At 36.1% G+C, this 13,906-nt stretch overlaps 1 protein-coding gene across 7 annotated transcripts in view; it reads left to right on the top strand.

Annotated features, from left to right (window-relative positions):
• Positions 1-13,906, top strand: part of NEK1 (NIMA related kinase 1) — a 213,806-nt gene that overhangs the window by 39,758 nt on the left and 160,142 nt on the right. For all 7 annotated transcript variants that reach the window (XM_089912681.1, XM_089912680.1, XM_022594861.3 and 4 more), the window contains 5 exons: positions 3,285-3,368; positions 5,832-5,899; positions 6,025-6,111; positions 8,104-8,158; positions 10,277-10,477. In XM_089912681.1, coding sequence (XP_089768807.1) covers positions 3,285-3,368; positions 5,832-5,899; positions 6,025-6,111; positions 8,104-8,158; positions 10,277-10,477 — 495 coding nt within the window. The remainder of the gene's footprint in view (positions 1-3,284; positions 3,369-5,831; positions 5,900-6,024; positions 6,112-8,103; positions 8,159-10,276; positions 10,478-13,906) is intronic.

The raw sequence follows: 13,906 nt of genomic DNA, 5'->3' as shown, positions 1-13,906 counted from the left end.
TGTTAGCAGTTGCCTTATGTATTGAGGTGCTCCTTTGTTGGTTGCATATATATTTATAATTGTTATATCTTCTTCTTGCGTTGATCCCTTGATCATTATGTAGTGTCCTTCCTTGTCTCTTGTAACATTCTTTATTTTAAAGTCTATTTTATCTGATATGAGTATTGCTACTCCAGCTTTCTTTTGATTTCCATTTGCATGGAATATCTTTTTCCATCCCCTCACTTTCAGTCTGTATGTGTCCCTTGGTCTGAAGTGGGTCTCCTATAGACAGCATATATATGGGTCTTGTTTTTGTATCCATTCAGCAAGCCTGTGTCTTTTGGTTGAACATTTAATTCATTCACGATTAAGTAATTATCAATATGTATGTTCCTATGACCATTTTCTTAATTGTTTTGGGTTTGTTTTTGTAGGTCCTTTTCTTCTCTTGTGTTTCCCACTTAGAGAAATTCCTTGAGCATTTGTAGAGCTGCTTTGGTGGTGCTGAATTCTCTTGGCTTTTGCTTGTCTGTAAAGCTTTTGATATCTCCATCAGATCTGAATGAGATCCTTGCCAGGTAGAGTAATCTTGGTTGTAAGTTCTTCCCTTTCATCACTTTAAGTATATCATGACACTCCCTTCTGGGTTGTAGAGTTTCTGCTGAGAAATCAGCTGTTAACCTTATGGGAGTTCCCTTGTATGTTATTTTTTGTTTTTCCCTTGCTGCTTTCAATAATTTTTCTTTGTCTTTAATTTTTGCCAATTTGATTACTAGGTGTCCTGGTGCGTTTCTCCTTGGGTTTATCCTACGTGGGACTCTCTTCACTTTCTGGACTTGGGTGACTATTTCCTTTCCCATGATAGGGAAATTTTCGACTATGATCTCTTCAAATATTTTCTCTGGTCCTTTGTCTCTCTCTTCTCCTTCTGGGAACCCTGTAATGCGAATGTTGTTGCGTTTAATGTTGTCCCAGAGGTCTCTTAGGCTGTCTTCATTGTTTTTTCTTTATTCTGTTCCGCAGCAGTGAATTCCATCATTCTGTCTTCCAGGTTGCTTATCCGTTCTTCTGCCTCAGTTATTCTGCTATTGGTTCCTTCTAGAGTAGTTTTCATTTCAGTTATTGTATTGTTCATCTCTGTTTGTTTTTTCTTTAATTCTTTGTTAAACATTTCTTGCATCTTCTCAATCTTTGCCTCCATTCTTTTCCCGAGGTCCTGGATCATCTTCACTATCATTATTCTGAATTCTTTTTCTGGAAGGTTGCCTATCTCCACTTTGTTTAGTTGTTTTTCTGGGGTTTTATCTTGTTCCTTCATCTGGTACATAGCCCTCTGCCTTTTCATCTTGTCTGACTTTCTGTGAATGTGGTTTTTGTTCCCCAGGCTGCAGGATTGTAATTCTTCTTGCTTCTCAAGTTAATCTCTTTTAAGGCTAAATGTGCATAGCCAACATTAGCAGCCTGAATCTTATAATGCCTCTTTGTTCTGTAAAAGAAACTAGCATTCAGAGCCTGGCAGGATGGTTCTCTGGGACATTAGTCTGCCATCTTCTTGGACTCTCTGCTCACTGAACAAAGTTGTTATCCCTTGTCTCCCAATTCATTGGCCTGCTAGGGTTGGATGGTCTCCTGCAGAGGTGGGTGGTGGCTGTGGCTCACCATGGGGATAAGGACACTGGCAGCAGAAATGCTGGGAAGTAGCACTTGGCATGAGCCCTCCCAGAGTCTCTAATTTTAGGTTACTTTAATGTAACATTTGTTCTTTAAAAAAAATACTGAAGAGGTAAGAATAAAAAGTAAAGCCTGCTACTTGCCTTTCATTCATTCTTCTGAAAATGTACTTCCCTGAAGAAGACACTGTTAACTGATGGGTAGCTGTCCTTCTGTGCATCCCCCCTACACACAGCACACAGTTGTAAACAATTATACAGAGCTCTGGTACGTTACAGACAGAAAGAGACTTAAAAAAAGGAGTGCGCTCTGCATACCGTGCTGTGACTTTCTTCTTTTCCCTTCACGGTGTACATACGTAGAAGTACTTCCTTCTTCCCAGTGGCTGCATAGAATTCTAGTGATTCCAGCTGTGATATTTTCCCAGGCCCTTGATGATGTTTAGGTGGAGCAAAAATGCTGGAGTACATATCCTTGTACATATTCTTTTGTATTTGTGACATTTTATCTGTAGGATAAATTTGAAATTTCAGTTGCTCTTTCAAATGGTATGTAAATTTAAAATTTTTACCAAGTAACTGTAATTAACTTTCTCACAAACAGGGTATGCAAAGACTTATTTCCTCACATCCTGGCCAACATTGTTTATCACTTCATCTTTGTCAGGTTACAGTGGTATCTTGTTTAATTGCTATTTTCTTAATTTCAAGGGAAGTTAGTATTTGGTTTATGTGTTGATTGGCTTATGTTTCCTCTGTCATTTGCCTTTCCCGTCTTCTGTCCACTTCTTATTTTGGCTGCCATGTTTTTCTCAGTGATGTGGAAGAACTGTTGTGTATTAGAGGATTAGCAGTCTATCAGTTACGTTGCAGGTATTTTCTCAAATAATTATTAAATTTAATTGTATATTTTGCCATCCAGGTGTTTTAAAATTTATATAGGGAACTTTTCTTGTGACTTGTGGGTTTGGTATCATGTTTTGGAAGTCCTGCGTCAGTCAGAGAGTATAGAAAATTAACCTGTGTTTTCTTCCTCGCTTTAAACTTTAATTTTTTCATGTTTAAAAATGCCGTCTACTCGGAATTTTTTTGGTGTTAGGAGTGAGGTAGAAATTCAGCCTTTTTACTTTCAAGTGGCCAACTCCAGAGTGTGTGTTTTTATGTGATGAATGGGGGGCGAGAAAAAAGTCAGAGATGTCTTCCAAATTTCCAGCCTAATTTTTTTCGTCTTATGATTTTTGTTTACGTATATAGAAATAACGATATATTTAACAACAAAGAAAAGTCACTTACCATCATACTGTGCTAAAATATAAAGTAATTCCATTTTTCACTTTTCTCTGGAAATTTCTTTCCACATTAATTCTGATTTATAGGAGATGCTTCAGTAGCAGTGTCTTACATTTAAACTTACCATGTGTGCTGCACATAATGTGTCAGTTGGCTCGAATATCTACCTAATGTTGGTGACATTAATTACAGTACAGTGAAGTGAAACATTATAGCCTGATTATTTTAAGGATTTAGTTCCCCTCATCCCTGAATATTTCTGAAGCATTTTAATGATCAAGGAAAGGCTACTGTGAAATGTAAATTTTAAAAGAAATGACAGATCTTATTTTTCCCCCCTAGATTTTGGACTGGTTTGTACAGATATGTTTGGCCCTGAAACATGTACATGATAGAAAAATTCTTCATCGAGACATAAAATCACAGGTAAGTTTATTATGTCACTACTAACTTCTCAGTGGATGTGGACATGGGGCCAGCATTGTCTTGGGCTAGAATGTTTGAGCTTGGTGCAGTCTGCATCCGACTGTCTTCTCCCTTCACGGTCCCCACTCCACTGTAACCCTGAATATCACACAGGCGTCGTGTGTTAGGTCTTTGCCTGCTTTTCGTGTCCTGCTCTTTCATTATGATGGAAGAAATCCAAAACAATGGTTATGTTGAAGGGATTTGTTTTTTGTTTTTTTTTTTTTGAGATTTTGCATGTTTGAAGATTCTTCTACTTTATTTTTTTTTAAGTTTTGAAAAGATTTATTTACTTTTTATTTATTTATTTTTGGCTGCATTGGGTCTTTGCTTTGCGCGGGCTTTCTGTAGTTGCGGTGAGCGGGGGCTACTCTTCGTTGCAGTGTGTGGGCTTCTCATTGTGGTGGCTTCTCTTGTGGAGCACGGGCTCTAGGTGCACGGGCTTCAGTTGTTGTGGCACACGGGCTCAGTAGTTATGGCTCGCGAGTTCTAGAGCGCAGGCTCGGTAGTTGTGGTGCACGGGCTTAGTTGCTCCACAGCACGTGGGATCTTCCCGGACCAGGGTTTGAACCCGTGTCCCCTGCCTTGGCAGGTGGATTCTTAACCACTGCGCCACAAGGGAAGTCCAATATTCTGTAACTTTGATGAGAATTTGGTTATCAACTTCTGGTTAGAAATTGTTTTCTTGCAGAATTTTTAAGATGTTGCCCATTTGTCTTTTGGCTTCTTCTGTTGCTGTTTAGGAATTTGCAATCTCTTGCCCTTGTTTCTTCTCTCTGACCCATTTAAGATATTCTCTCTGTCCCATGGTTCTGAAATTTCATAGTTTGTGAATTGGTGAGGCTCACTTTTATTCATTATGCTGTGTACTTTTGAGAATGTATATTTCTTCTAGAAATGTTGTAGAAAATGTTTAGTTATATTTTTTCAAATATTATTTCTCTTTTGCTACTTTCACAGTTGTCTCCTGGATTTTTTTCTAGACACATGTTGGAGCTTCTCAATTCGTCCCTTCAAGTGCCTTATTTGTTCTTTCACGTTTTATCTGTGTCTCTCTCAGTTGTATTCTACATGAATTTTTCGACCTATCTTCTAGTTAACTAAATCCCTTTGAAATTTTGTGTAAACTAGTGCTTTTCTCATCTGTTGACTTTATTATGACTTTTTTTCTCCCCAAGGTTTCTAAATGGTTTTTCATATAGATCTGTTCTTATTGTAATTGGGTTTTGTTTCATAATGTCTTGTTCTTTTCAAATGCATATTTATTTCTTCATTTATTTCTTTGCAAGTTTCTAAATATATTTACTTCAAAGTTTTTATTGGACTGCTTTATAAAACTAATTCTGTCTGTAGTGAATTCTGGTTCTGGTTGTTTTATTGGTTGTTTTTCTTTGCAGTAGCTTTCTTCACGTGTATTGGATTCTTTTGTGGGAGATACTTTGTCCCCACAGCTCACTCATCTTTGCATCGAGGTTTCTTTCACGTTTGCGTCACTTGGGCTCACGCCCTTCCCAGAGTGGGTAGTACAGAGGGGCTTTGTTTCGTGATGTCAAGGCTGTGTGTCTGTCTTCTTACGTCCTTAGGCCTGCAGCTGCTTATGTAGCCTTGTAGCCCCAGGATGAGTAGTGGGAAGGAGAGGGACTATGGCGGGGCTCCCTACCCCATCTTTCCTTTCTCCCGACCCTCTGCCTCCTAATCCCATTTCAGACCATTTTACTCCATTCCACTCAACCCTGCCTTGTGCCATCTTTGGCTGTGAGCATGTGCTTGGTTCACATCTGACTGATAATGGAGTTTAATTCATGTAATCCCACAAACTCCTGGCTCCGCAGTTTGATGATAGAGCATTGGAAACCAGTGGTATGCTTTCTGTCTCTGTGGATTTGCCTATTCTGGACATTTGATACAAATGGATCATATAATATATGACTGTGCCTATTTTAAAATTGGGTTGTCTTTGGTTATTATTGAGTTGTAAGAGTTCTTTATGCTGGATGCAAATTCTTTGTCAGATACGTGACTTGCAAATATTTTCCCAAATTCTGTGGGTTGTCTGTTTACTTTCTTGATGGTGTCCTTTGCACAAAAGTTTTTAATTTAATGAAATCCAATTTATCTGTATTTTCTTTTTTTGCTTGTGCTTTTGGTGTCATATCTAAGAAATCATTGCGTAACCCAGTGGCATGGAGATTTACTCCTGTGTTTTCCTCTAGGAGTTTTATAGTTCTCACATTTAGGTCTAGAATCCATTCTGAGTTAATTTTTGCTTATGGTGTGAGATAGGGGTCTACATTCATTCTTTCGCATGTGGATATCCACTTATCCCAGCATTATTTTTTAACTGGATTCATTTTTATGACAGAAGTCGTTGACTAAGAACTGGACTGTAGCAACATTTCTGGCTTTTTTTCATCTCTTTTACAGAACATATTTTTAACCAAAGATGGGACAATACAACTTGGAGATTTTGGAATCGCTAGAGTTCTTAATAGGTAACATACAGTTTTAAACTTTGGTTTGCTATAATGTCTTCAGTGAAATTTTAATCCCTGGTGATGTATGTGTGGTAATGTCTTTAAATGTCTTAAGCTTCTCCAGTAACTCTCTTTTGTTCTAGTACTGTGGAGCTGGTTCGGACTTGCATAGGGACCCCATACTACTTGTCACCCGAAATCTGTGAAAACAAACCATATAATAATAAAAGGTATTTAAAATATTCATTATGTGTTTATTTCCTTTACATCTTTCTCTGTTGTACTGTCTTTATTAATCTTCAGAATATTATTCTAAAATCAGTAATGCACATATGTAGACATATATATACATATGTATATACATTTTTTTAGTATATAATGAGGGGAATTATAAAGCAGCTATTTCACTACCTTGCTGAAGGAACTATAGAATCTCTTTATTATTTAAGCTATAATGGGAAATAGAGTGCCTTCTTCGTCTTTCTGTTTGTAATAGTCACTTATTGAATTATCATAGTTAATATTTATTGAACACTTACTATATGCCAGGCACTGTTTTAAATGCATTTTATGCATTAACTGTTTTTATCTTCACGATAAACCTTGTGAGTTATAGGTATTATTCATTCCTCCTTTCCTTATAAAGAAACCAAATGCAGAAAGAGGTAAAGTAACTTCCAAGTCCCAGGCATCTGGCTCCCAAGCACAAATTCCTAATCACTGGGCCGTATTATGGCTAACAGATTGACTAATATGTGTGTTGGGAAGAGGAATTCTGCCACTGAATTCCAGTTACCCTTTATTTTCTCTCATACTCACTAATTTAAAAATGCCAACCAAGAAGCATTGGTCTTAATTTTGAAAGCACCCTTAGAAGCTAAAAGGAAGAAAGTGGTAGCTGGCAATAATGCATGTGTTCATGGTTGCTATCCCCCTGCCCACCCCCCCTTTTTTTTTTTTTCCCCCTTTTTTTTTGAGGGTAGAGAGGAAGCTGTGTTTCAGACCTGAGCAGAAGGTCTGAGAACGTCATCTGAGGAATGTATTTAAGATCAGTTTAAATTACAATGATCGGCCAAGTCCATGCAGTGTATTATTAGTAGATATTCTAAAATAAAATAGTATTTTCTTTGAGCTAAAATAATTTTACATTTTAATGCTGTTTCTGTGTCTTGTGGATAACTCAACTGTGAAAATATTAGTCTTTAAATTTGAAATGGATTTAATCATCCCTTGGAGAATTTTATGTAATATTGGTTTTGTGGGAAAAATGCTTTAAAAATGTAATGCATGAACATCATCAATTATATTTTGAAATTCATATTTTCCCAAATGTATTTTAAAGTATTTTATTGATAAGATCATTAGTTTAATGTTTTTGTTTATAGCTTTTAGTTTGTAACATGTACAAGTTACTAAAAGCTCAATTACATTTACATTTTTTTCTTAGTTGAATCTTAAAATTAAACAGATTTTGGAGGTTACAGGTTTATATTTGTAGATTTTTGTGAGAGTTTGGGTAAAGATAACTTTAGGATTTCGATAATGGGCTTTATTCTTTTTCAATAAGTTAAACTTCCAGGAGCAGTGGTTTTGTTTTTCTTTTTTTTGACTTCCAAGGACCACTGTAGCTCTAAATTGTGGGGTCTTTTCCTTTTAAAAATACAGGTAGTCTTTTAGTTACAGAACTATCTGTTTAAGATAAAAGAGCGGAAGAGAGTGGATAAAGAAGATAGTGTAACTAAGTCTTTAAATTAGGAGAAAATAAATTAATGTATTTACATATTTTAGTTGGCTGTCACAGATTTGTTTCAGATTTAATTTTAGTAAATTAATATTTTCTTCATTAAAGCAGTATTTTGCTTTTATAGTATTTAAGAAATTGTGGTATTTTGCAAATAATTGAACAAAACATTTTGATTTATGCAAAATAAAAAAACTAAATGAAGCATCCATGAAATTTACTGATTTTTGTCCTTTTAAATATTAGATTTCTTTAATGAAACTTTTAAAGTAATTACTTGGGCAACAGTTATTTTTCTAATCTGGAATAGCTGCTTTTGTCATTTGGTTATGGTTGTAATTTTAAGTTTGAAAGGTCATGTTTTATGGAACACATACTTTTGCAAAGCATTTTTATGCTGCTTTTGTCTCCTTTAAGTTAAAAAACCTTTTAAAGTAAATTCTGATATTTAGAGAAGATCTCTTATTTTTCTCTTTTCTAGTGACATTTGGGCTCTGGGGTGTGTCCTTTATGAGATGTGCACACTTAAACATGCAGTAAGTAGAAGTTTCTGAGATACTTTAAAAATTATGTCAAAAAGTACGTATAGTGTTTCTGATTTAAAAAAATCATATGCCGTCTTTCAGATGACCCTCTTGTGCTAGAAATTCTTCTCTGTCGGTTTATAAATTTCTCTTCTTTTCTGAGGTATAAATTTAAATCAATTTTCCCTTAATATGTATGCATATATTACATATACATATTATATATGTTATTATAATACATGTATCATACTTTATTCCAGAAAATTATTTCTAAAGACAAATTTGCTGTCTTTTTAATGTTAAATTCACGTATGAATTTGATATTTCAGCTTAACAAACTTATTAATTTCATTTTAGCAGTTTTTCTCAAAGCATCCAAATTATTTGTGTTTGGAATTGAAATTATCTAAAGAACATATCTCAGCATATTCGTTGAGGGGAGATTTTATCAATTTAAATAATGTTTAATATAGAGTATTTAAAAATTTCACTGTTGAGATTCTTTTGAGATCACACATAATTCACCAAAAAGGGGGAGTTCTTATCCAAAATAGGTTGAATTTTAATCACTTTCCATTTTTAAATCTTTTTAAAATGCTTCCCCCACTGATTAAGCCATAATATATTTTCATTACAGAAAACTTAAGGGAAGAGATTAAAATATAAGTAAGCGAATAAATATCAAAAGCGATTCTTCCAGCCAATAATGATTACTTGTAATATTTTGTTGTTTCCTTCTAGACTTATAGAATAATTTATAAAATGAGTTTTTGTTTTTTTTCCTCAAGATTTTGGTTATATGGTATAAGCAGTTTTATAGTTTGTTTTTATTGCCTGATATTATTTGGGGAGTATTTTTCTTTGTTGTGTTTATTCATAGTTGCATACTCTTCTGCTGTATTCCCTTAAGATTTTATTTTTCTGAAGGAAAAAAACATAGACTGCCAAAGTGATATGGCCTGGTGGATATTAGATCTGTACTTTAAGGAATTGGTCAGTTTTTCTGTGACACACAGTCATGTAGGTCTAAATCTACATATTTTTAGATAGTCTTTTCATTTACAATACATTGTTCTGTCACCATTGTTTCTGTATTTTGGAATTGTTTTCCCTTCAGTGGACACATAAAATTAAGTAATTCATTAACCTTTATTTATGAAGAGCTTATCAGTTGAGAGATAAATAAAACTTCATTGTAATGAAAGAATAGAGTAATAACCTATTTCTGCATTTAGGATCCTTCTTAGGTATATAGGTATTTCTAGATGATGGAATTGTACTCAAAGCTTAATAAACAATATCATATTTTAAATGCTAGGAGAATTCCACATTTAACAGAACTCTTTTATACTTGGATATAATCACCAGTGCCTAACTTATAGCATGTTTTGTTTTCTTAACGTGTGCATTAAGAACATATTGATAGTGTACAACTGTTCTATACTATTTTAGCTGAGATGTCAAAAGCTTAATTTTACTTTCAAAATGAAATCTCTTTAGATTTTAAACTGCCCCATCTCTTTTTCCCCCCCACTTCAGTTAGAGTTTATATTGTGTTTAATCCTAAAATATATATTCCCATTGATAAGGCTTATATTCCCCTTTGGAATATTTGCCACATCGCTGATCGCATGGCTTTTGGGAGCATCACACACTTAAAAGTAATAATGAGCAGTGTATAAAAGGAAATTAATCAGTACCTTTATTTATTATATTTTTACCAAAATAGTTTTAGTTCTGTAGTTAATTTCTTGTTCTAGTTGCTACAGCAGGGGCACAGGAAGGCAGGTGTTAAATGAAGACTACCAGGTTTGCTTGTTTTACCATCTTGATTACTGTTATGTTTTTATAAACTCTTTAATTGATACCTATATCCCATCTTTTAGTTTTTTGAATAAGTAAAAGTTAATCTTATAGCAAGTGGTACCATTTTATGAGGACTGATACTCTCTTTCAAATGTGTTCGTAAATAACCAAGTGAACCTTGCTCTAGAGAGCATGTGCTGATTAAAACTGGGAAGAGGGTTGCAATTCTGTTCTATATTGATAGGAAAAGTACTGTTTCTCATTGTTGAAACTGACATTTTCGACTTATGTTTCATATACGTTAATTTATTTTCTGGATTTTAGTTTGAAGCTGGCAATATGAAAAACCTGGTACTGAAGATCATATCTGGATCTTTTCCACCCGTGTCTTTGCATTATTCTTATGATCTCCGCAGTTTGATCTCTCAACTATTTAAAAGAAATCCTAGGGATAGACCATCAGTCAACTCCATATTGGAGAAAGGTTTTATAGCCAAACGCATTGAAAAGTTTCTCTCCCCTCAGGTATGTATTTTTATTTTATAATTAAATTGAACAGTAGGGTTATGGTGCTTGGCTAGGACGTGGCCTCCTCTTTGGAGGAGAGCACATCGCAGCTGTGGGGGAATGCTTGCCTTTACACTGGCATCAGCTTACTTTCTGTTCTCACATAGCTCTTCCCCTTGCTGTCTGCTTTTGAGCTGTGCATCTATAGGAGGGAAAACATACCTTCTGTGTTTCCTCTTAACACTTACTGCTGAACTTCTGAACTTCTCATCACCAAATGTGTGGCAGTTTTTACATACCAAGTAGAATTCATTTCAGCCCTGACCCTGTGTACCTGGAGATCACATCAGATCCCACAGGTTAAGGGCTCTGTCTCTCCCACAAGACCACCCCCACTTCAGAAGCCAGTTTAAGTCACAGGTTGCCACCTGTGCTTCTGAGCGACTTATAAATCAGAGTTTTCCATTTCCCCTTCCTCTGGTTTGATTAATATCTTGCTGGAGCGGCTCACAGAACTCGGAGAAGCATTTACTTACGTTCACCAGTTTATTATAAAGCATAGGATAAGGGATACAGATGAATAGCCAGGTGAAGAGGTGCGTATGGTGAGGTCCAGAAGGGTCCCGAGTGTAGGAACTGGGGTCCTTCTTTGAATGTTCACCGATTCAGAAGCTCTCTGAACCCTGTCCTTTTGGTTTTTATGGAGGCTTCATTAGTAGGCACGATCAGTTAAATCATTGGCTCTTGGTGATTGGCTCCAGCCCCTTTCCTCTCCTGGGTAGGGGAGGGGAGTGGCATTGAACGTTTTAACCCTCTAGTCAGGTGGTTGGTTTCCCTGGCAAGCAGCCTCCACCCTTAGGTGCTTTCCAGATATCATCGCATTAACATAAATTCAGGTGTGTTTGAAAGGGGCTTGTTTTGAACAACAACAGACACTTCTGTGCTCTTCCTGCTGAGGGAATAACAGGGATTTGAGGGCTGTGTGCCAAGAACTGAGCGAAGCCCAAGTATATGTTCCCTAACGTCGTCGCCTCAGTACAGAGTTACTCCTCTGTCTCTTGTGTTCCTCTCGTTTGGTTTTCCAGTTTATTTTATTGTGGTAAAATAGACATAACATTAAATTTATTATTGTGACAAGTTCTGAGTACGCAATTCAGTAGTACTAACTACATTCATAATGCTGTACAGTGATCACCACATCCGTCTAACTCTTTTCATCTTGGAAAACAGACTCTATACTCATTAACCAGTAACTCTGCTTCCCCTCTCCCCAGCCCTGACACCCATCTTTCTGTACTCTCTGTCTTCTCTGGTTTCTGACAGTAAGATTATTGAACACTTGTGTGCTTCCCTTTCCTCACCTGTGAACAATGGGATAGTAAATGAGGCGGTTGTGAGAATCAAAAGTGACACTGCATGTGAAGTGCCTGATGTCTCATACTTAATAAGTACTCAGTATACTCAATATATATTAAATATTATCAGTGTATCACTTTATTATGCTAATATAAATATGTTATCTTTATAATTCATATGATTGTAATTGTTTTTTCTGTAACAGAAAATGATTGGAAACCGCTGAAGTGTGGGCATTTATATGTATGTGTAATAGATTATTGACTCATGATTCCTCCTCTAGTACCTGCATATAGGTGCATAATAAATATTTGTTGTGTTGAATTTTATTTTGACAGGATTTATCAAAAATCTATAAGTCAATTAGTGTAAGTTATTGATATAAATATGATCACCTGAAAGTGGAATTATTTTACGTAGTTTGTGTGGCCTTTGTTGATTTAAATGATCAACAGTGATCATTTATACTCTTGTATAAATCAGATATCTAGCAAAATCATAGTTTTATTACTTTTATACGTTCATGAGATGAGAGGGAAGTGTCGTATATCCTCTGGCTTTTAACAGAACATCCGTATGAACAAACAATCTTTAGAAAACAGAGATGTGGATTTAACTGTTAACATCCAGGAAAACACATTAGTAAGCAAGAAAGCCAATTAAAATTTGGCGGTTAAAGGCCACTTATGTAGGACATAGCTACAATCTCTGAAGTGTGGGTGTCTTACAAGACTCCTTTGTTATAAATAACATTTTCAAGGACAGATTTATGGTGCAGCATACTATTGTTTTTTGGCAACTACTGGAGAAGAAAGAATGACTGCATTTAATCTCGCTGTTTCTTTCCCCCGCATACCAGCAGTTAGGACGTGCAGTCCCAAGGCTGAAGCACTGGAATTCAGTTAGCCAGCTACAAAAGAAATATTCAAGCCTGATATACACAAAGCCTGTAACATCTAAAGACAAAAGGGCAGATTATGGCCGTTAACAGAGTGTTTGACACACATGCTTACTAAATACAAAGTACCCCGTTGCTGTTTATGCACCACTTAGATTTCACTCTTCACGAAAAACTTTCGTTCTTATGATTTTTCTGCTGTATATCACTTGTTCAGTACTTTAACGACAAAGTTTATGATACTTTTTTTAAGGCTTTAACTTTGAAACAATATGAATTTTTACTGTAGCATATGAACTATTATTATCACTATAATATTCTGTACTGTCTTTAAATTTCTAGTCCCTGAATTCTCTCAGTGCCGTCAGCCAGGATCTGTGGGGCATAGTTCTCAGTCCAGCACATCCTGGAGATGTCTTCTTGGATGTGGCTTGATAGATCGTGGACAAGCTTTGGTCCATTAGGAATGTAGGTGCCGTCCTGTAGTGCTTTCTGTGAGGCTGAAGATGTTTTATATCTGCATGTGCAACCTCATAGCCACCAGCTTAAAATGTGGCTAGTGTGGCTGAAGAGCTGAACTTTAAATTTTATTTATTTTAAATTTTAATCCAAATGGCTGCATGTTGGTAGTGGCAACTATATTGGATGCCACAACATAGGAATTCCAGAATCTTCTTGGATTCCACATGTCCCATCTCTCAGTTCACATGTGCATTCACACAGGGGAAAAGACAGACTCACACTCAGATTTAGGGCAAGGTGGAGATCATAAAGCATGTCTTCCATGAAAAAGAAAGGAAAAAAACCCGCACATGTTCAGAAGAGAAAGCACACTCACACAGTTGGCTCTCAGTTGCCTGTGAAGCAGACTTTTCATGCAGTGGTTCTCAAACTTTAGCATACATAAAAATTACCTGGAGGATGCTGCTGAATCCCACCTCTATTTCTATTTCAGTTAGTCTGAGATGGAGCCTGAGAATTGGCATATTTTATAAGTTCCTGGTGATGCTGATTCACTGATATTATGAGGCTTTGAGAACTGCTCCTATAGGGATCCCTGATGGGAAAGGCGACCATCTTAGCTTCTGGCTTTTTGCCTGTTGGAGTTTCTGATCCCTTCCACTGTGGGCAGTCTTCCCTTCACCACCCCTCTGTTCTCTCGAAGAAAGAGAAAATTCACTTGCCTTTCCCTT

The sequence above is a fragment of the Delphinapterus leucas genome, chromosome 6, assembly GCF_059928025.1.
Source record: "Delphinapterus leucas isolate spDelLeu-1000000601 "Yukka" chromosome 6, BTC_Dleu_Yukka2, whole genome shotgun sequence".
NCBI classification, from domain to species: Eukaryota; Metazoa; Chordata; class Mammalia; order Artiodactyla; family Monodontidae; genus Delphinapterus; species Delphinapterus leucas.
The sequence above is the reverse complement of the archived record's forward strand: the minus strand, read 5'-3'. Positions and strand labels throughout refer to the sequence as shown.